This window comes from Ochotona princeps, chromosome 21, assembly GCF_030435755.1.
Source record: "Ochotona princeps isolate mOchPri1 chromosome 21, mOchPri1.hap1, whole genome shotgun sequence".
Taxonomy (NCBI): domain Eukaryota; kingdom Metazoa; phylum Chordata; class Mammalia; order Lagomorpha; family Ochotonidae; genus Ochotona; species Ochotona princeps.
Window position 1 is genome coordinate 36,192,887 of NC_080852.1, and position 19,260 is coordinate 36,212,146.

The 19,260-nt window shown below is 59.1% G+C and overlaps 1 protein-coding gene across 1 annotated transcript in view; it reads left to right on the plus strand.

The window, feature by feature from the left end:
- The window catches only part of PLXND1 (plexin D1), a 39,516-nt gene that overhangs the window by 3,368 nt on the left and 16,888 nt on the right, over positions 1-19,260 (plus strand). Inside the window, exons 2-9 of the mRNA XM_058678531.1 lie at positions 10,286-10,462; positions 12,281-12,412; positions 12,590-12,690; positions 12,772-12,901; positions 13,995-14,172; positions 14,298-14,406; positions 14,773-14,875; positions 17,405-17,509. Coding sequence (XP_058534514.1) covers positions 10,286-10,462; positions 12,281-12,412; positions 12,590-12,690; positions 12,772-12,901; positions 13,995-14,172; positions 14,298-14,406; positions 14,773-14,875; positions 17,405-17,509 — 1,035 coding nt within the window. The remainder of the gene's footprint in view (positions 1-10,285; positions 10,463-12,280; positions 12,413-12,589; positions 12,691-12,771; positions 12,902-13,994; positions 14,173-14,297; positions 14,407-14,772; positions 14,876-17,404; positions 17,510-19,260) is intronic.

Genomic DNA, 19,260 nt, shown 5'->3' on the forward strand with positions numbered 1-19,260 from the left:
CTCCCTCCTCACCCCAAGTCCTTCTAGGCCATCTTCCTGAGCACCCAGAGCCTTCTTCCCTCCTCATTCCTGGTGGTAGGCAAGGCTTTTGGCACCTTCTCCCAGTTGTGCCCGCGACCCTGGGGTCTGGGCCTGTCAGCAGGGGTGGGCGCAGGACTGGGGGAGCGGTCATCGTTGGGGTCGCTCCGGGCTGTGGCTGAGTCCCCTGATGCCCATCCCTGACCATCACAGCTGTGTGGCCTTGGGCACGTCATTTAGCCCCTGTGAACCTCAGTGTCTCCAGCTGTCAAGTGGGGACAGGGACCATCCATATGTTGAAGGTTTTTTTGCGGGAGTAGATGAAGGAACAAATACAGTATGTGCTTGGGGGGCTTCCCTGGGGAAGTGGTGTCTTGGATATGGGTGGGTGGAGCAGTGGGTGGAAGCCATCTGAAGCTGGCAGAAAGGACCTGTGCTGGGGCCTACAGGTGGACAAAAGGGTGCTTGGTGTGGCTAGGAGGGGAGGGTGCGAAAGCGTGAGGAAGGGTGGAGGGAAGCTGGATTTTATCCCAGGGGTATGGGGAGGGTTTATCCAGAGGAGTGACAGGTTGTCAGTTTCCAGCTCCATACAATGGGACTGATTAGAGTCCCTGGGCCCCCCTAGGGTGGTTGTGGAGATTCAATGACAGCCAACAGGAAGGCTCCTAAGTAAGGCCCAGGCACCAGGGCTGGGGGCTGGGAGCCCCTAAGGCAGGGAGAGGAACCACGGCACAGGCAGGAGGTCCTCTTTATGGTTCAGTTACTCCCCAGGAGCTCCGTGCCAGGCCCTGGGAGGGTGGTGTGTGCTTGGCTTTGTTCCCCTGCACTGGGGGGGAGGGGTGCGTACTGGGGGAGAGCAGGGGATGTGACCAGTTCTGAGGCGATGCTGGAGGCGCGGAGGGAAGCAGGTGGGCTCAGGACAAGCTACAGCTAGCAGACTGAAGTGTGCAGGATTTGACCCAGCCACAGTGCTGATGGGCACGGGTGGCATGGCGGTAGGACACCAGTGCCTCCAGGGAGGGTATGAGCTCGCTCATCTTTTTCCCTGCCAGTGCCAGCTGACCCAGGTGGTCTTGGTGGGGCTGAACATGGGGTCCTACCTAACCATGTGCCTCCTGCAGTGGGTAAAATGCCAGTGGGTGGCTCAGCAGGGCATCTGCTCACCCAGCCTCCTGCTCTAAGGCTGCCCGCAGGTGTCCTGACAACCCACAGCTCTGGGGCAACCCACAGCTCATGGTGGCCTCTGACTGTCTGGCCTCGGCTTTCAACAGTACTTGGGTGGTGGGTGGAGGGAGGGAGGTGATGCTGACACTGTTTCGGGAATCTTTAGGGTGTTATTTCGATCTATGGGGAGAGAAATTAAGTGAGGGAATGAGCCTGTGTAGGTGAGAGCCTGCTGTTGGCAGGGGAAACTGAGGCACGGGGCTCCCTCAACAAGGTGTGAGCTGGCTCAAATTCCTTTCCCAAGTCTCACTTTATCTTGGGATGACCAATGTATTTGTCTGTGTATGTTGAAAGGAAACCCGACAGTCAAGTGTCACTGTCACATTTTCAAGGTGTCTTTTTATAGTAAAGGTGGAAAAAAAAAAATATGCCGTTTTCAACTGGCACGCGGTGGGCGGGCGCCCGTTGTCAAGCAGGCAGCTTCTGCACTGATTTAGGGCCTGAAATACCAGGTGGGGGCGGCGGGAGTGAGGCTTACAAGATGGGCTTCACGTGCCATCCCAGGCGGGGCTGGCAGTGGGAGCCCCATGTCCAGGGCCTCCGGCAGAGGGATTTCCAAGGGGGCCCAGATCTTGGAGAGAGAGGTGGGACTTTGCCCGGGAGATTGCTAACACCTCTTCCCCAACACACACAGTCCTTTGCCCCAAGCGTGTTTGAGCTGTGGGATCCAAGCCTGGGCCTATACCCTCTCTTACCTCTTGCTTTTCTGTAAGGGAGGACCCAGTGCCTGCCTGCCTCTGAGAATTGAGTAGATTGAAATCTGCATGTGCAGAAGGGGTGTGCAGGAGGGGAGGAGAGCCACCTGGGCTGATCAGTGAGGTGCTCGGAGCCTCTCTGCGCAGCCCAGCCAGGGTGCTATAGTCCCTAGTTTGCAGATGGAGAAACCAAGGCTCAGAGAGGGCAAGGGACAGGTTACTGGACATTGCAATCCATAGGCAGGCTGCCTGGCTCCTCAGGCCTCAGAACTGGCTATGGCCAGTGGCTGCTGGCCAGTGGTCATTGGTCGCAGGCCGGTTAGGGTTGGTCTGGAGTCCTCCGCTGATGGCACATGGTGCATCATCTTAGGAGCTTGGCCTTTTGTCCAAAAGCAGCCGTGGGGCCATTCAGAGGGCCAGCGGAGAGAGGGATTGGGTTGGCTAGGACATCTTCAAGGGGCAGGCCACTGCAGGAGGTCTGGGGAGGCCCTGGGCCTCCATCCCTAGGAAATGTGCAGTCCTCTCCCCTCCTGAGGAGTGAGTCCGAGTCCCTCTCCCCAACCCCTCTCCCCCCACCCTTTGGGTGTGCAAATATGAGCTGTGGCTGGTTTGAAGGACCGCTTGATTAGCATCAGCCTGGACATAGGGCTGGGCAGGGGTCACTGGTTCCTCTCCAAGATGGGGTGGGGGGTGGCTGGAGGTCTGTCACCACCATGGACACTCATGTCACCACCATGGACTCCAGCCCCACCTTTCCAGACTCAAGTCCCACCCCTGCAGCAGGGGCCAACCTTCCCTGAGCCTCCCCAAGGTGCACATGGACTCAGTAAGGGACAAGCTGGTGGCCGTACCCCTCAGAGCCACCTCAGTGCCTACAGGGCCCCACTGTGCAGAGCTGCCCACCCATGCGGACCAAGAAGGAACCAGGCCATTCCAGTATTAGCTGATGGTGGGGAAGCGGCAGTGGGGGGATGATCATTGTAAACAGGAAGAAGAGCGTGTGTCAGGGAACTGAAGGGGGTCCCTTCCCCATCTGGGCTTTGGTTCCCTTTTCTGCCTGGGCAGAGAGATGCCAGAAGGTCCTTGCTCTGACGCTGGGACTGTCACCAACTGCATCACCACCTTCCTCATTGTTTACTGAAAGCTTAATTCTGCGTCAAGCCCTCTGCAAGACGCTTCATGTTCCATTTATCTTTTCATCTCCCCAGAAACCAAATGACAGGAGTGCCCCTGCTGATGGGCCTCCTTCTCTGAGGTCACACAGCAGGTGGAGGTGGAGTGAACACCTAGCCACAGCACCTACACTTGTCACCTTGACTCCCCAGTTCCTGAGCCTTGATCAGACCTGACCTTGACTCTCCAGGAGCCCCCAGAATGCTCTGGCAGCAGGCACACCACGCCTAGGACACACCACGCCTAGGGCAGGCTCAACAAAGTAGGCAGGGAAGGCTTCCTGAAGGAGGGGGCATAGAAGCCAGACTTGAGCAGAGACAACGGATGCATGCTGGGGATCTTTGGGGTACAAGCCCACATGACTGGCACTGGGAGACGGTCCGGGCCTGTCCCTGCTTGGGCAGTGGTGCCAGGCCTGGAGACACCTTCCATAGAAGATATGTCAGAGGCCCAGGGCTGAGGTGTGGACGACCATGGCTGGGGCAGCGGGCAGAGTGTGGGAACTGAGAGCGAGGGAGCCACTCTGGGCAGAGGGTTAGGACACTCTCCTGGGGATGCCGTCTCCTGAGCGCGCCATGGCTTAGGGGAAGAGCGAGACTGTGCGTCTGGTTCTGGAAGGGCCCTGGGCTGCTGGCTTCATGTCAGTCCCAGCAGGTGCTGGCAGGAGCTCCCACTGTGGCTGGACCAGGTGACTCCCAAAGGCCCTCCCAGCTCTGATGACGGTGTGGGGATTGCCATGGAAACCAGCCGGTCCCTGAGTACGGACCGGTCCAGATGGTCTCCAGCGCCAGCCACGTGGGCTCGGATCCTGACGACCTGTGGCTGGCAGCCGTCTTTCTTTTTCCAAAGTGGGTGTCTGGGCCTGGGCTGAAGCAAACAGTCCTCCCAGACCGGCAGGCATCCGGGGGTCCTGCTGGGCCACGCCACCCACCCCCTGCAGATCCTGGAGGCAGCCCAGAGCCATGGGCCCCCAAGGCCCTCCAGCCCAAGCAGCCATCCCCGAGCCTGAACCACGATAAATCACACAATGGAGGGGGGGAGGAAGCTCACAGCTCCATTACGAGGCCGGAGAGGCCCCAGTGGGGCGTTCATCATGCAGCACTTTCTGCTCTGATCGGTAAATAATGGGGAGGGCCGTGGACTGAGGCCTTGATGTGGAGGCCAGGCCCGGGGCAAGAGCTGGCAGGGACGTGGGTGGAGGACGGCAGCTGCCTCCTTCCCCAGCCCCTGTCCGACCTCTGCCCACCATCCCTGTGGGACAGCACCAAGTCCTCCAGAGGCAGCCAGCCTCGGTTTCCCTAGCGTGTAATCCAGGGCTTTTCCAGTCCCAGGTGGCTGAATTCCCGGCTGCTGAGGGCAGCCCCCACGGCCATGGTCGGGACGAGCCTCCATGGCTGCACGTCCCTGGGCATGTGTCTCTGAACTTCAGTTTCCATTGCTGTCAAATAACCTTGACTCAAGAGAGTCAAGTGGGTGCAGGGGCAGAGGACTTGGCGCAGCACACAGGGACACAGCCCATTCCCTGCAGCTGTGCCCATCTGCAGCGGTGCAGGCATAGCTTGCAACCATGCACAGTGGCCGGGCTAAGGGTGGCATCCTTGGGCGCTCAGGGTCACTCAGCCCCTCCCACACACTCTGCCACAGTGGGGGTGAGGAAGGGGTTAGCCCTGCTCCCAGGAGGGATGGCCGCAGCACCCAGCTTCCCCAGGCCTGGAATCCCCTCTAGAGGAGGAAGCAGGGACAGAAAATCCGCTCTGGAGTAGGAATGGAAGGAACTGGAGCTGGGGCACAGCCACACTGCCTGTTACAGCTGGCGCAGGGGATGCTCCTCACTGGGCCGCCACTGGGCCAGGGAAGAGCCGCTGGCTGGCTGGCCCACACCACACTCCTCTGGGACCCTGGGGGAGGGGAGCTGGGAGTGGGGCCCGGCTAGGCAGGAATGAGAAACAGCTTGGAGAAGGGGGAGTGGGGTGCGGGGGGTTGGGGACAGCATCCAACTAACAAAACAAGGGCTGCTGGAGTCAGCGGGGGTGGGGGCACTGGTTCCTGGATAGGCCTCTCCAGGCCCGTCCTGGGTAGGGGGGCAATTGTGCTGCCCTCCAGAACCCGAGCTTGTGCCCTATGGCCCATACAAGCCACCAGGGACACTGGCCGAGAGCCAGGCTGCAAGGCTCAGCACTGAAGCTACCGGGAACTCAATCCTTCCTGGCAGCCCGGTGCATCGCCAGTTGTCCTGTGTTACGGTGAGGAGGTTCAGCCTCTCCATCTGAAGGATGGGCACACAACAGCACATACACCCAGGGGGACCGTGAGGTCATGCACAGCACACTGCTCATACTCAACCGGGTTTCTGCCCCTCATCCTGTGCCTGCCCTGGGTGGGTGGGGCAGGCGGCATGGCTGGCTGGCTGGCTGGATGACCCTCCAGATGGTATCCAGCTGTCTGGAATGGCCTCAAAGCCCCAAGGCTAGGCAACCTACCTCCCCCAGAGAAGGGACTGGAGAAAGTGACCCAGGCCTCCCTTAAGTTTTGGAAGAGTCTGTCCTGGCTGCCAGGTTGCTCATCCTGCCCTGCCCTGTCCTAGCATCCTGAGGGCCAGGCACGGAACTGCTGTGCTGTGTGTTATGTCCTCTGCCCCTTTCTGTGCCTCAGTTTCCCCAAGCATTCCTTCCAGCTGCTTTTCCTCTGTGGCTCAGGGACAAGGCTCCTGACTGCTGCCACTCTGCTCCTTACCCCTTCAGGAAGCATCTTTCCTCCCTGGTCAGGGGCTCACACTTTCTCAGCAGCAGGGGCTGGACCCAGGAGGCCCCGGCCCTTTCTGTGCCTCAGCTTACCCTGGGTGATGGGGCCAACTGGGCGGAGCCCCGGTGTGCTGAGTGTCAAGTGAGAGCCCTGTAGGGGAGTGGCAGGGAGACTTCCAGGCCTGAGCTGGCCTAGGGCCTGGGTGACCTTGAGAACGATTCCCCTTTGACCCCAAGAGCCTCTGAGGGCATGGGGGCCGGGGGAGGAGCCAACACCTGCCTGACTCTGGAGACGGCTGGGGTTGACTCTGTTAGCTCCCAGCAGGCACCTACTGGCTCACAGGCCTTCTCCTGGTCCTGCAGGTTTGGGTCCTGAGATGGGAGGCAGGCTTGGACTTGGCAAATGCCAGATTTCTCCGACTCAGGGACAGGGAGTCCGGGAGGCCCTGGCCGCACCTGGGCTATCAGTGCTGGGGAAGGGGTTGTGACAGGGATACATGGGTCAGGGTCAGATGGAGCAAAATCAGTTTATGTTGAGAATCCCAGGGAACCATCAAAGGCTAATGAGTTGCAACAGGACTTGACTAACTTCACAGAGACTTTAAAAATTTATTTATTTTGCGGTTGGCATAACAGCCCAATGGGCTAATCCTCCATCTGCAAGTGCTGATATCCCATATAGGCGCCAGTTTGTGTTCCAGCTCTCCACTTCCCATCCAGTTCCCTGCTTGTGACCTGAGAAAGCACCCCAGTTCCTAAGGACCTGCACCTACATGGGAGACTTAGGTGGGGTTTAAGGACCCTGACCTGCTTTCCCAGGTCCTAAGTAGGGAGCTAGATCAGAATTGGAGCAGCTGTGACATGTCCATGTGGGATGCTGGCACCACAGGTGAGGGATAAACTTGCTATGCCACCATGCAGGCCCCAAGAGATTTTAAAAATATTTTAATTTAGGGAGAGGGTCAGGGAAATCTCAGAGCCTATGGAACTGGATCATAAAATAATAATTTTTTAAAATGGGACAGATTTTAATTAGAAAATACTTATTTTCATTTTGTTTAGAAGACAGAGGGAAAGGGAAGGATAGAGAATCTTCTTCACTGGTTGTTCCCCAAAAGCCTACGACAGCCACAGCTGGGCAGAGCAGCGCCAGGAGTCCATCGGGTCCCCTGAGGACTTAAGCCGTCATCTGCTGCTCCCCAGAGTGCACAGCAGTAGGAAGCAACTCAGGCTCTCTGGTGACCTAAGAGGTATCTTAACTCCTATGCCAAATGCCTGGGAAGGACTTCAGAGTGGACAGTGACAACACAGGCACAACCCTGCACGCCTTTCCTCGAATCCCCGTGGTCGCATCTCAGGTTACCAGAGCGTTGGTCACTGCGGAGGAGCCAGCCCTGACTTTGCCCTCAGTGCCCTCCACCTGCCCTGCATGCCCTCCCCTTCAGCTGCGGTGCCAGCAGCCCATCCACCAGCAGGGGACACCATTTGGTCTGCCACTGAAGACCAACTGCCATCGTGTGCTAGCTGCTGCGGCTTGGGGGCCTCACTTGTGCCGGTCACTGTCACAGTTGGCACAACCCATTTCAGGGAGGGATAAGCTGGGGTTTTTATGGGGAGCCCAGGCAGATAGTTCTCCAGCAGCCCATAATAGCCATGCTGCACTCCGTCACTCTAGAGGGACAGGAAGCAGCTGAATACAGTCACTCACACTTTAGTCAGAAGCAGTTCCCTTTCTTTAGTAAACAGCCTAAGCACAGCCTGCCCACAGGAGGAGGCTGAGGGGACCGTGATGGCCAAACATGACCTTTACAAAGGAGGGCTCAATCACACTGGCCACCTGGACCTGCAGGGCAGTGGAACAAGGTGGGGCTGGGCTGCCAGGGGAAGCACAGAGGTATGGGTTGGGTGCCGGGTGCAGGGTAGATTTTGGAAGGCGCGGGAGTCCCCACGGGAAAGGAAAGGACGAGTGAGCTTAGGAAACTGTAGCCATCAGTGCAAGGTTGGGGCAGGCTGTGGGGAGCTAGTGGGGGAGGGGACTGGAGACCGGAGGCTGGTGACAGACTGGAGCACCAGGCTTGATGGGAGGACAACGGGGGAGCCAGGATGGTGTGCTGCCAGGGGCCAGGGGGCTGCTGGGATTGCACAGCCCTCCCCTGCCCCCCCCCGGGGGGGGGAATCAGAGTTGGGAAAGACCCAGGCATGGAGACTTGGGGGCAGGGCGGCTGTGGTAGAGGAGTCGGGCAGGGTGACGGGGCAGGGCTTAGTGTGGGCTGGGGCCTGAGCAGCCTGTGGTCTCGCCCGGCCCAGCCCCTCCTCTGACTGGGCTGGCCATCGGGTGGGGGACACGTCCAGCTCCTGTTTGCAGCAGCCTGACAGTCTCCATTGGGCAGTTGGCTTCCCAGAGAGCACAGAGTGTTTGCCGCAGCCTGTGGCTCACTTCTCCTTTAACAGTTTTTTTTTCCTAAGGTTTTATTTTTAGGATAAGAAAAAAAAAAGTTGGGGGAAAGGCTTTTTAGAAAATTCCTTCGGTGCAGAATTAATGGCTTGTCGGGGCGGGCAGGCAAGGCTGACTCCCAGTCTGCTCCCCCTCCGCCTGCTGCCCTGGCCCACCGTGTGAACAAGCAAGTGAGCAAATGGGGCTGCTGGCTTGGCTTCCCCCGAGACCCCTACCCTGGTGCAATAGAGACCCCAGTGCAAAAAACCCAAATGCACCACCCCAATTTCCCTTCCCAGGGCTTTTTTCCTTGGGCAAGTGTTTACAGTTTTAATTTTGAAACAACTTAATTTTCAATGAAGCCAGTAATCCATATTCAATGAAGGAAGCTTATGTAACCACCCGAGCCCCACTACCCTCCTGGCCCCCAACTTGGGATGGTCAAGGGCTGGGGCCCAGCTGGGGAGAATCTGCTAGGAGCTGGGACATCACCCACTTTCCAAGGCTGCCCCCAACTCAGGTTGGGCAGAAGAGGGCTAAGGCATAAGAAGGAACCAATTATCCCACAAGCTAGCAGCTGGTGTTCAGGCGGTGGGGTCAGCAGGGGCAAAGGCCCTGGGGCAGGACCCAGCTAACAGAAATGAGGCTGGTAGGGCTGGACTGAAGTGTGGACAAGTGGGAGCAAGGCTCCTGGGCAGGAGTCAGGATTTATTCAGAATGTTTCAGAAACCACCCGGGAGGGCTGTGGGTGGGGTGGTGTGGGAGGACCCCTGTGAAAGGGATGAGTGGGATGGACTGGCGGCTGGGTGAGCGGAGGATGCCAGCAGCATCAGTGAACGGTTCCCAGGCCCTCTCCGTGGTCCATGCACTGGGCCTGTGCTGTGCAAGGAACCGCCTCATCCCAGCCCCTGTGAGGGAGGTGTTGCAGAGGAGTAAACTGAGGCCTGGAGAAGGGACAAGGCTGCTCAGGTTGCTGGCAGCCCTGCTCTGGAAGGCCACGCCCTCCTAGGTATTGGCCTGGAGCCCTTTACCTGCTCTGGTCTCACCACCCTCAGGGCCTCAGCTATTATCATCCGGGCCAGAAGGACCTGCTGGTCATTGTGTCCTTTGAAAACCAGCTGAGCTCAGTGCAGAATCCACACTCAGGCCTCTTCAGTGGCTTAGGCTTACAACCATTGCTACAGGAAGTCAAAGGAGGAACCCCTCCTTGGGCTCAGATGATCCTGGACTGGTGACCTCCCTGTCCTTGCTTGGAGCCTGTGGTGGGTGGGACCAGGGGCAGGGTTTAAGCACAACATGGCTGCTTGTGGGCTTCTCTGTGCCTCGGTTTCCCCATCTGTGAGGTAGGACCTGGCAGGGCTACCACTGTGGATGGAGGGCATCACTGGGGGCAAGCATTGGCTGTGGGACCATGTGCTGACTGTACTGCTGAGTCCCATCTCTTTCTTACCTGTCTAAGCCTCAACTGGGCCCATTTGCATCTCACAGGCACTCCTGTCTATTTCTTTTTTTTCCTGTATATTTCTGAAGTTTAGCAAGCACCCCTGGGAGCCAGGAAAAAGTGGGGAGGGGGCAGGAGCAGGTCCAGGGGATGACGAGACTGAGGGCCCCTCCACAGCTGTCAACTCCTGTGAGGGGGCACTGGCAACCCTGAACCTTCTGAGAAGGTTGGCCTCAGTTTGCCCAACTGCCACGTGGGCACATGTGGGGATCTACGTGGGGAGGGAAGGAAAGAACGGCCGCTGAGGGAGGCCTTTCCCCGGAGTGTTGCGAGCTGCTGGGGTGTGGGGGTGCTGGAGTTGGTAGGGGGAGACCCCAGGCTGCTGCAGAGATGCGCAAGGGCTGGCCTTGGGGAGGACACAGCTCTCCTTATCCTCCTCACTCTGCTGGGATCCTGGAAACTCACTCCTTTGAGTCAAGGTCAAGGGTGGGTACAGGGTCCCGTTGGTGTGCGGGCTGCAGCCCTGACAGGCAGAGGTCTCATTTTCCTTTTTCTGCAGCTGCAGCCGGAGCAGCTGGACTGTGGGGCGGCGCACCTGCAGCACCCGCTGTCCATCCTGCAGCCGCTGCGGTCCACACCTGTGTTCCGCGCCCCGGGTCTCACCTCCGTGGCTGTGGCCAGCGCCAACAACTACACAGTTGTGTTCTTGGGCACCGTCAATGGGAGACTGCTCAAGGTAGGGGTGAGAGGTAGGGCGGGGATGGCTGGGGAGGTGGGTCCATTTGTCACTGTTCCCTCCATGGCCTAGTAAGAACTTGGCAGTTCACAGATTTCATTTTAAGTATGCGTGATTGGAGGAGGGGGGCTGAGACCCAGAGATGGGCTTTCTCTCTACCTTGCCAGGGCACGGAGCTGGACAGGACTGATTTCAGATCTTGCTGCCAGTGGGACCTTGGGCACCGGTTTTCCCCAGGACTCATTCACTCCATCTGTTGAGGGTTGTAAACACTCCATGGGCCTTTGATGGGCTGAGGCCGCAGCCTAGCAAGGAGACACCCTTCACACCTCCTCCCTAGGCCTGCCCACCAGATCTGGAGTGGATTACACTGGGGTCCTGGCCCCGTGCTTCCAGGAGCTGGGAAGGGACGTGCAGGATGTGCCGTCCACGCTATGGGCTGAAGCACCTGGCCCACGCCACCCCTGCCCCGGGGGCCTCTCACATGTGCACCATGCACACCATTGGGAAAGCCAGCTGCCCCCGGTCCAGCTCCTTTCATACGCCAGGCCCTGGCTTAATTGACTCAGATCTGATCATCCAGTTCATCTCAGCTGCCCTGGCAGACAGTGCGGGTTGGAAGGCACTGGGGGGAGGCCAGGCTCTGGGGAGCTGATCTGTGGCAGAGAATAGTGGGGAGATGGGGCTTGGGTCACGCCCCCTGCTGCTGAGGGTCCTTGGATTTAGATCGTGGCTCTGCCGCTCCCAGCCCTACGACCTGGGCAGCTGCTTCTCTGTTTTGAGCTTTGGTTTCCCTGTCTATTGAGGAGTAGTGAGCCACATCTCCAGGCATGACCAGAGCTGCTCCCCACTGAACCCATTCTCCCCTTTTCCCCCACTCCCTCCATCCCTGCCATGAAGCAGCAATTATGAGGCACCCACTGCCTACACAGTACCCAGAAGACTGTGGGAATTAGCTTACTTGGTTCTCTCCCCCAACCCCCCATGAGGGAGGCGGAAGCGTGATTCCCATTTCACAGATGAGGACACTAAGGCTCAAGGGGCTACCTGAAAATCACACAGTCAGAGGAGAGGTGAGCTCAGGGCCAGCTGGCCTGAGCCCACCATGTCACCTCAGTCTGAGGCCTCTTGCCATACAATTACATGGTAATGCCTGCTGGCAGCCCCCAGCCTTGGCACTGGCGATGCTCAGCAGATGTCTGAGGGTGTGGGCCTGAGTATTTGCCACGTGCCTGCAGGTAGAGATAGGGGTGGAGACAGCGTGTAGGTCCCCTGGACAAGGGATGACCATGTCCTAGCAGGGCCATAGCCCACAATCATTTGTGGAACTGCTGCTGGCTGCACTGAGCCAGCGGAAGTCTGCGCCCAAAGGCCAAGATGAATAGATTCCATTGGCAGGAAGGAACCCCAAGAGGAGGCCTGGGGGTGGGGGAAGAGGTGCAGTGTGTGGAGGGGAGGTAGTGGCCACTTGGAAATGCCCAGCTCAGGATCTGGTGTGCCCTTAACAGAGAGGCACTCTAGTGACTGGTGGGACTGGGGAGACAGAACACAGTTTGGGGGTCCTTAGCCAGAGAAGTTCCCAGACGCCCAGCATCCTGGACTTTTCCATTCCACAGCACCTGCCCTCATGAGCTCCATGGCTGGGGAGATTGAGGCAGAGAGGGAAGTATGCCAGCTTGTACATTTGCACAGTCTAGGGATGTCAAGGCCACAATTCAATGTGTGGTTGATGCAGGAGCGAAGGTGCAGAGGCTAGCTCCACCTTCCCTGCGGTGCCCGTGATGTGGTGGGCACCTCCTGATGGCCCTCACCCCACAGATCAACCTGAACGAGAGCATGCAGGTGGTGAGCCGGCGCGTGGTGACTGTGGCCTATGGGGAGCCAGTGCACCATGTTATGCAGTTTGACCCAGCTGACCCTGGCTACCTTTACCTGATGACGTCCCACCAGGTGAGACCCCAGCTCTCCTGCTTGTCTGGCCTTTGCATGGCCTGCCCCACCCACTTCCCAGCACAGATTTCACTCTGTTCCAGTGTTGCGCCTCAGTTTCCCCAGCCCCCAAGGGCACTGCCACCCTGGGGAAGGGGCTGCCTGCCCCACTGAGCTGGATCCTGCCTCTGCTTCCAGATGGCCCGAGTGAAGGTGGCAGCGTGTGAGGTGTACTCCACCTGTGCGGACTGCGTGGGCGCTGCTGATGCCTACTGTGGCTGGTGCACCTTGGAGACACGGTGAGGCCTGGGGCAAGGCTGGGAGAGGGGGAAGCAGGCGGAGCCTCCTGGGGGCCGCTGTGACCCTGTGGGCCACTGCAGATGCACCCTGCAGCAGGACTGTGCCAATGCCAGCCAGCCGCACTTCTGGACAAGTGCCAGTGAGGGCCCCGGCCGCTGCCCGGCCATGACTGTGCTGCCTGCGGAGATCGACGTGCGCCAGGAGTACCCGGTGAGCTGCCTCTCTTGGCCCAGCTAGCTGGGCACTAATAATAAGGAGTGTGCCAGTGCTTGGGCTGTCCTGAGCCCTGAGGAAGGACCAGGGGTATGCCATGTGCTCGGGGTGTGTGCCTTAGCTAGCAAAGCATGCTCCCAGCACCCCAGTCTGCCTGTTCTAGGCTGCACAGCAGCAGTGTGCAGGAGCCAGAATTTGAGTTCAGGTGGGCTGGGTGCAGGTCCCACAAGGTGGGGATGAGAGCACCCCCACCCCTCCTCCTGCCTTCTCCTGGTCCCAGCACAGGAGAAGAGTGTGCCTGTGAGGTCTATGGTCCCTCCTCTCTTGTGCCCTGAGGGGCTCCAGCAGTTGTGCCCCTGAGCCCTGCCCTCAGTCCTCAAGGATGGGGGTCCTTATCTGTCACCCTGATGGGGCGCAGGCCTGATGGCCCCTGATGGCGAGGGGAGGTCTGATGGCTCAACCTGAAGCTCTTCTGTCTCCGGTCCCTTCCCTAGTATTCCACATGGCAGAGTGCCTCCCGGGCTCGTGTCCACAGACAGACTGGGTGTGGGTCTGGCTGTTCATTTCCTTCTTTCGTCAAACATTACTGAGCACCTGCTGTGCGCCAAGCACAGGTCTCCTCTCTAGGGATGCATTAGTGAGCAAGACAGAGCCCAGGGCGAGGGCAGGGCAGCACAGTGAGCTGTCCAGAAGGTGACGCATACTGTGTGCAAGAATGTAGGCAGGGGGAGGGGTGCTGCTCTGAGCAGAGGTGGCACTGCAGCAGGATGTGCCGGAGGTGAGCCACTGTGAACGTCTGAAGGGTGTTGGGAGTGGAGGGAACTGCCTGACAAAGGCCCTGAGATGGGAACGAGGCTGTGTTTTGGGACAAGGGTTAGGAGCCAGATCTTGAGCACTGTTAAGATATGGGACCCAGAGGGACACATTGAGACCTAGACAGTCACACACAAGGCACGGTGCTCTGGTTTTGACTTCTGGTGGCCGCCACGCTCAGACAGCTGTCAAGTTGGGGTTCTGCCCTGATAGGGGAGGAGGGGGGTTGGCCTGGGCTCCAGCACTGAGCACCCCCCACCAACACCTGGTCCCCTAGGGCATGATCCTGCAGATCTCTGGCAGTCTGCCCAGCCTCCGTGGCGTGGAGATGGCCTGCGACTATGGGAATCACGTGCGCACAGAGGCCCGGGTTCCCGGCCCCGCCTACGGCCACCAAATCGCCTACTGCAACCTCCTACCCAGGCACCAGTTCCCGCCCTTCCCGCCCCACCAGGGTATGCACTGGGTGCCCAGCAGCCCTAGAGCCGTGTGGAGGGGGAGATTTGCCAAAGGCGGGGTAGGGATGTTGGCAGGGACCTCCTTCTCTTGTCCTCTCCCTGACCTTGCCCATCCCCTCCAGACCACGTGACCGTTGAGATGTCTGTGAGAGTCAATGGGCACAATATTGTCTCTGCCAACTTCACCATCTACGACTGCAGCCGCGTGGGACAAGTGTACCCCCACACTGCGTGAGTGTTTCAAGGTGGCACGGAGCTGAGGCCCCAGGAACGGGTCCTTGCTCTCAGGGTGGCCCTGGAAGAAAGCCCCAAGCATCCTAGCGGCAAACACGCCTGTTCCCCCGCAGCTCACTCACTCGTTCCATACCAGCTCTTAGCACACAGGCCTAGGCTAGGCACCTGGGCTGCCAGGGACAAGACACATGCTGGGATCACATGCCGTTCCCCCTCCTAAAGGCCCTGTTTCCTCCTTGCATGCCTCTTACAGCAGCGAGCTCACTACTTCCCACGGTGCCCTGCCCCTTCCAGGCAGCGTGCATTCTGAGGAGGCCTCTCCTGGGTCTTGGGGGTGGGACTAAGGAGCACCTTGCCTTGCAGGTGCACCAGCTGCCTCTCGGCACAGTGGCCCTGCTTCTGGTGCCTGCAGCAGCACGCCTGTGTCTCCAACCAGTCTCGGTGTGATGCCTCACCAAACCCCACGGTAAGCCATGCCCGGGGAGGGGGCTGCCGTTTCCTCCACAGTTCCCTTGCCTTCTCTTTGGTTCATTCACTTCTATGTTTAACGACTATGTGCGACCCTTCACCTGGCACTGTCTGTGGCCTCTGTGAGGACTAGACCAGTGAGTGACTTAGGACCACCCAGCCAGCAGGGACCAGGCTGGGAACCAGAGCTGCAGCCCCTGTGCTCTGGACCATGTGTTCACCCCTGCAGAGTGGCCCTGCCTCACTTTCTCCTTGGCAGTGGGAGTGGGTGGTGCTGCAGCTTTCCCTGGGGAGGAAAGGTGGGCTGGCCTAGGATCCCCACATGCCCAGGTTTCTGCTTCAGTTAGTCCGTTGGGCCCTCCGTGACACTGCAGGGCACCTGGACTCAGCCAGCTGGTAAGAGAGGGGGCGGTGTAAGTGCAGTCACCAACTGCTCCTGTGCTAAATGGCCATTTACTTAAGGAGCTGCTAAGGCATCCCCCGCTCCCTGTCTGGGATTTGGCTGGGACAGAGTGGTGCCTAGCCTTGGAGGGATAGTTGCACCCTCCATCTCAGACATGACTGCAAGGGGCTGGGCTGAAGCCTGCCTTTAGTCCTTCTCCCAGGAAAAAGTTGTTCTTGTCTACTGTCCATGTGGCACCATCAATGTACCCCGAGTAGGCCCTGGCTCCCCACAGAATGAGATCCCTGGGAAGCATTTCAGGGAGGTGCTCCACTCTCTTGGCCCGGGCTCAGCATCCCAACTATCCAGGAAGCTAGCCCTGAGCCCAGACGGGCTGAGAATGGTGTGACAGGGGGGCCTGCACCTCAGGCCTGAAGCTCAGAACTGCTCTCAGGGAGGGACCTGGCAGAATGTCCGGGCACAGTGGGATCCCTGCTCCTGCTGATTGAGGCCACATGCCCAGGATGTCTTTTTCTCCAGCTTCCAGCCTGGGTGTGGATGTGGTATGGGGCTCCTGCAACTGCTGCCTGCCTTCTTTTACACTGACCTGGGCAAGGGTCACTCAGCTTTGTGGAGCACCTGTCATGTGCCCACATGGGTATCCAGCATAGGAAAGAACCCACTTAGATCCACTCCTCCCACTGTGAGCCCGAGCTTGGGTGCAGTGTGGCTGTGTGATCCCTAGCAAGTCTCTGACCCTCTCCGTGCCCTTGGCCTATCAGTGCTACAGGGTCAGGATGCTTATCCATAAGGCCTGCCTACAGGTGCTGGGGGGCAGCACGAGTCTGCCTCCTGAGAGGGGACTTCCGTGTTGGGTCTTGGCGATGCATAGGAACTCACCGGCTGGGCGGTCCCTCTGCAGCACCGCCCCCTCCCCCCAGGTCTGCGGCTGGGCTGGGGCGCCTGGAGGAGGCTGTCTCAGAGGATTACCCTAATCCAGCAGGAGAAGAGGCAGGGCCTGCCCCAGGCCTGCAGAGGCTCTGAGCCCTGCATAATTGGGCGCTTAATGAAGTGTCAGTTAGGCATAGAGGCGCCAGCCTCTGGGTGGGCAGTGGGCAGCCGGGTCTGCACAGGCGCTGGCACCCCTAGGCTGGAGGTGCCGGACCTGAGTCTCCCATACTTTATCTTGTCCCTAGAGAGCCCCACAGGAAGGAGGCTGAGTGGAGGATGCTGGGAGAATGGGCCTGGCCCTTGCATGGGGATGGTGGAGCAGAGTGAGCAATAGATAATCCTCCCCATTTTCATGGGGCCTCCCTTTTATGAGCAAGACAGAATGGGGGCTCCCTGTGTGGGAAATGTGATAAGGCCATTCCAAGGTAGGCTAGGAGCCGGCATGGAAGTTTCCCAGGGTACAGGAGGGAGGCAGGGAGGGACCAGAACAGGTGGGCTCTGCATTGCTGACAGACACTGCTCAGCTGAGGGTTCCTTAGCCTTGGGGGCCCAGTGGGCTGTGGGGAACCCTTCCTGGGTACCCCTGCAACCTTACCACCTATGCTTCATCCAGGGACAGGTGAGGGCCTCCATGGACTGATGTACCCTGGACCCACATCTGGGTTTTGGAGGGCTTCTGTCCCCTCCCTGCCATCTTGTCTTCTCAGCCCCAGCTGGAGGACAGTCAGTAAACTGATGTAAGGACCGAGCTGTGCCTGGGCTGTTGGAAGGAGGAGGAAGGACATGGCTGAATGCTCAGGACCCCGCCAGCATGGGCCAGGCTGTGAGCTGCTGGCTGCCTCTGTTATTGTCACCTTTGAGTGACAAACATTCCCTGGAGGTCTGGGGTCACAGAGCGGGATTTGGCGCCTGTCCTGTCTTCATGGAACTCCCAGCTCCTTCCCCAGGCCGACTTTGGCTGGAGGCACTGTCGTGGAGGGTGGATGTGGCAGCTCTGGGCCCTGGCCCAGCAGAATGGGAGCCCAAGAAGACTCATTGGGGACCCCCGGGGGCTCTAGAACCCTGGACAGGTGTGTAGCTCAGAGTCACAAGGAAAGGTATGAGTAGTGTCTAGCTCTGGGGGTTTTCCTCTGGGGCAGAACGGCTTCCTCTCTGCTGAACCTGGGGTGAGCTTTCTCTGTGTTTTTTCCACAGAACCCTCAGGACTGCCCCCAGATCCTGCCCTCACTCCTGACACCTGTACCCACAGGCGGTTCCCAGGACATCCTGGTGCCCCTGGCCAATGCTGCTTTCTTCCACGTGAGTAGGGGTTCAGGCCAGAGCTAGCCCAAGAGGCTGGGAGAGAGCTGATGTGGCCTGGGGACCCCTGCTTGGGCTCACCTCGTGCCCTGGCACCAGGATGTACTTTAGTTGTTCTGAATGAAATCCTCACTCCAGATGCATGGGGCGGGGGCTGGGGCACAGGCTGGGTCCCACGGGGTGGCTGGGACCATCAGCTGCCAAGGGACTCCCTGGCCAGGGCCCCTGGCCAGCCTGCAGCTGTGGCAGCTGTGGTCTAGGCTGTGCCCTGCCCAGCACTGCCCCTGGGTCACCCATTGGTGGCCACAGCATCTTCCCTAGAGAGCAGTCAGCCATTAGCCACCGTATTTCCTTTTGTCCCGATGAGGACATGAGGCTCTGGACAGGGCTGAAGTGACACCATGTCCCCATGGGCAGGGATGGTCTCACACTAGCTCTGGGCTCCCAGTCGGGACTTGGGGAGGGGACACAGACTTTTCTGGCCTCCCTCCCCCACCCCCGAGGAGTGTCCTGGGGTGGGAAGCGTTGACATGTCCTGGAAGCCAGCCAGCCACCCCCTCCCAGCGACTCACCATCTGTCGCCTTCACGGAGTTGCTGAGGCCCGTGACGGCTGTCACACGTGGGGGCCACGTGCCGGGTATCTGGGATGTGTCAGGACGCCGCGTGGCGCTCTTGGGGGGCCAGGGTGGGGCATTGCCCTGCACGGGATTGGTGAGAGCCTAGGAGCAGCAGGGGGCTGGGGTGGGAGCCAGAGGCTGCGACAGGACTCCCGGGCCTGACTTGGGTTCCAGCTGACTCTGCCAGCTGTGTAAGTAGGCAGTCTGTGATGCCACCAAGCCGCAGTGAGCCCAGTCTTCCTGGCCGGCCTCAGGGACACCCTGGGCACTCAGGAGCCACCTGCCTCCAGCCTGCTTGGTGCAGCAGGGAGAACACAGGTGTTCAGCCTTGTCAGTGGCCACTCTCCTGTGTTGGCCCAGCATAGCGGAGGTGGACCTGCCTTCACCTCAGGGTGTCACCTCTGCCCATGACAGGGGCAAAACAGGAAGTCCTGCCACAGGGATGGCCGGGGGCTTGACTTATAACAGGCAAAAACCTGAGGTTATTTATTCAGCAAACAGTTCTTGATGCTGATGTGAAGAGACTGGAGATTGAGCCTTGTTTATTCAATCAACAAACACTTTAGAGCACTTCCTGCATACCATAGTAGCAAGCACACATTAAGCACCTACAGGATGCAACCCACAATGTTCCATGACATCCAGTTTCCCAGCAGCTCTGAAAGGCAGGAAACCATCTTCCTAAGGATAAGACCAAGGCTCAGAGAGGAGTGACCTGCAGTTAGGAGATAGCAGAGGTGGAAATGAACCCAGAGCTCTGTAGGGACCTCAGCTCTTCCAGCTACTTTTTGCCTACCTAGGAGGTCCTGCCCAACCCTCCCCAGAGGGCCAAAAGAGCAGCCTGGGTCAGGGGCCAGGATGTCTGTGACACATAGGGTGGGTTCCAGGCTTAGAACTTAAGAGGAGCCCCCAGGATGCACCCAGAATGCACTGCTGAAGGAGGGGTAACAAAATGGATTGTGGGTCCTCTGTGACCTGCTGGGAGTACCTGGAGAGTGTTGAGGCCTGGAGCTGGGCTGCGCAGTGCAGAGAGCCACGTTACCCACCAAGTGAAGGGGGTTCAAGGGATGGGACCTGGGGGGAGAGCAGACCCTGAACTCTAGGTTGAAAGAGCAGGGCCGGGCCCGGCGGCA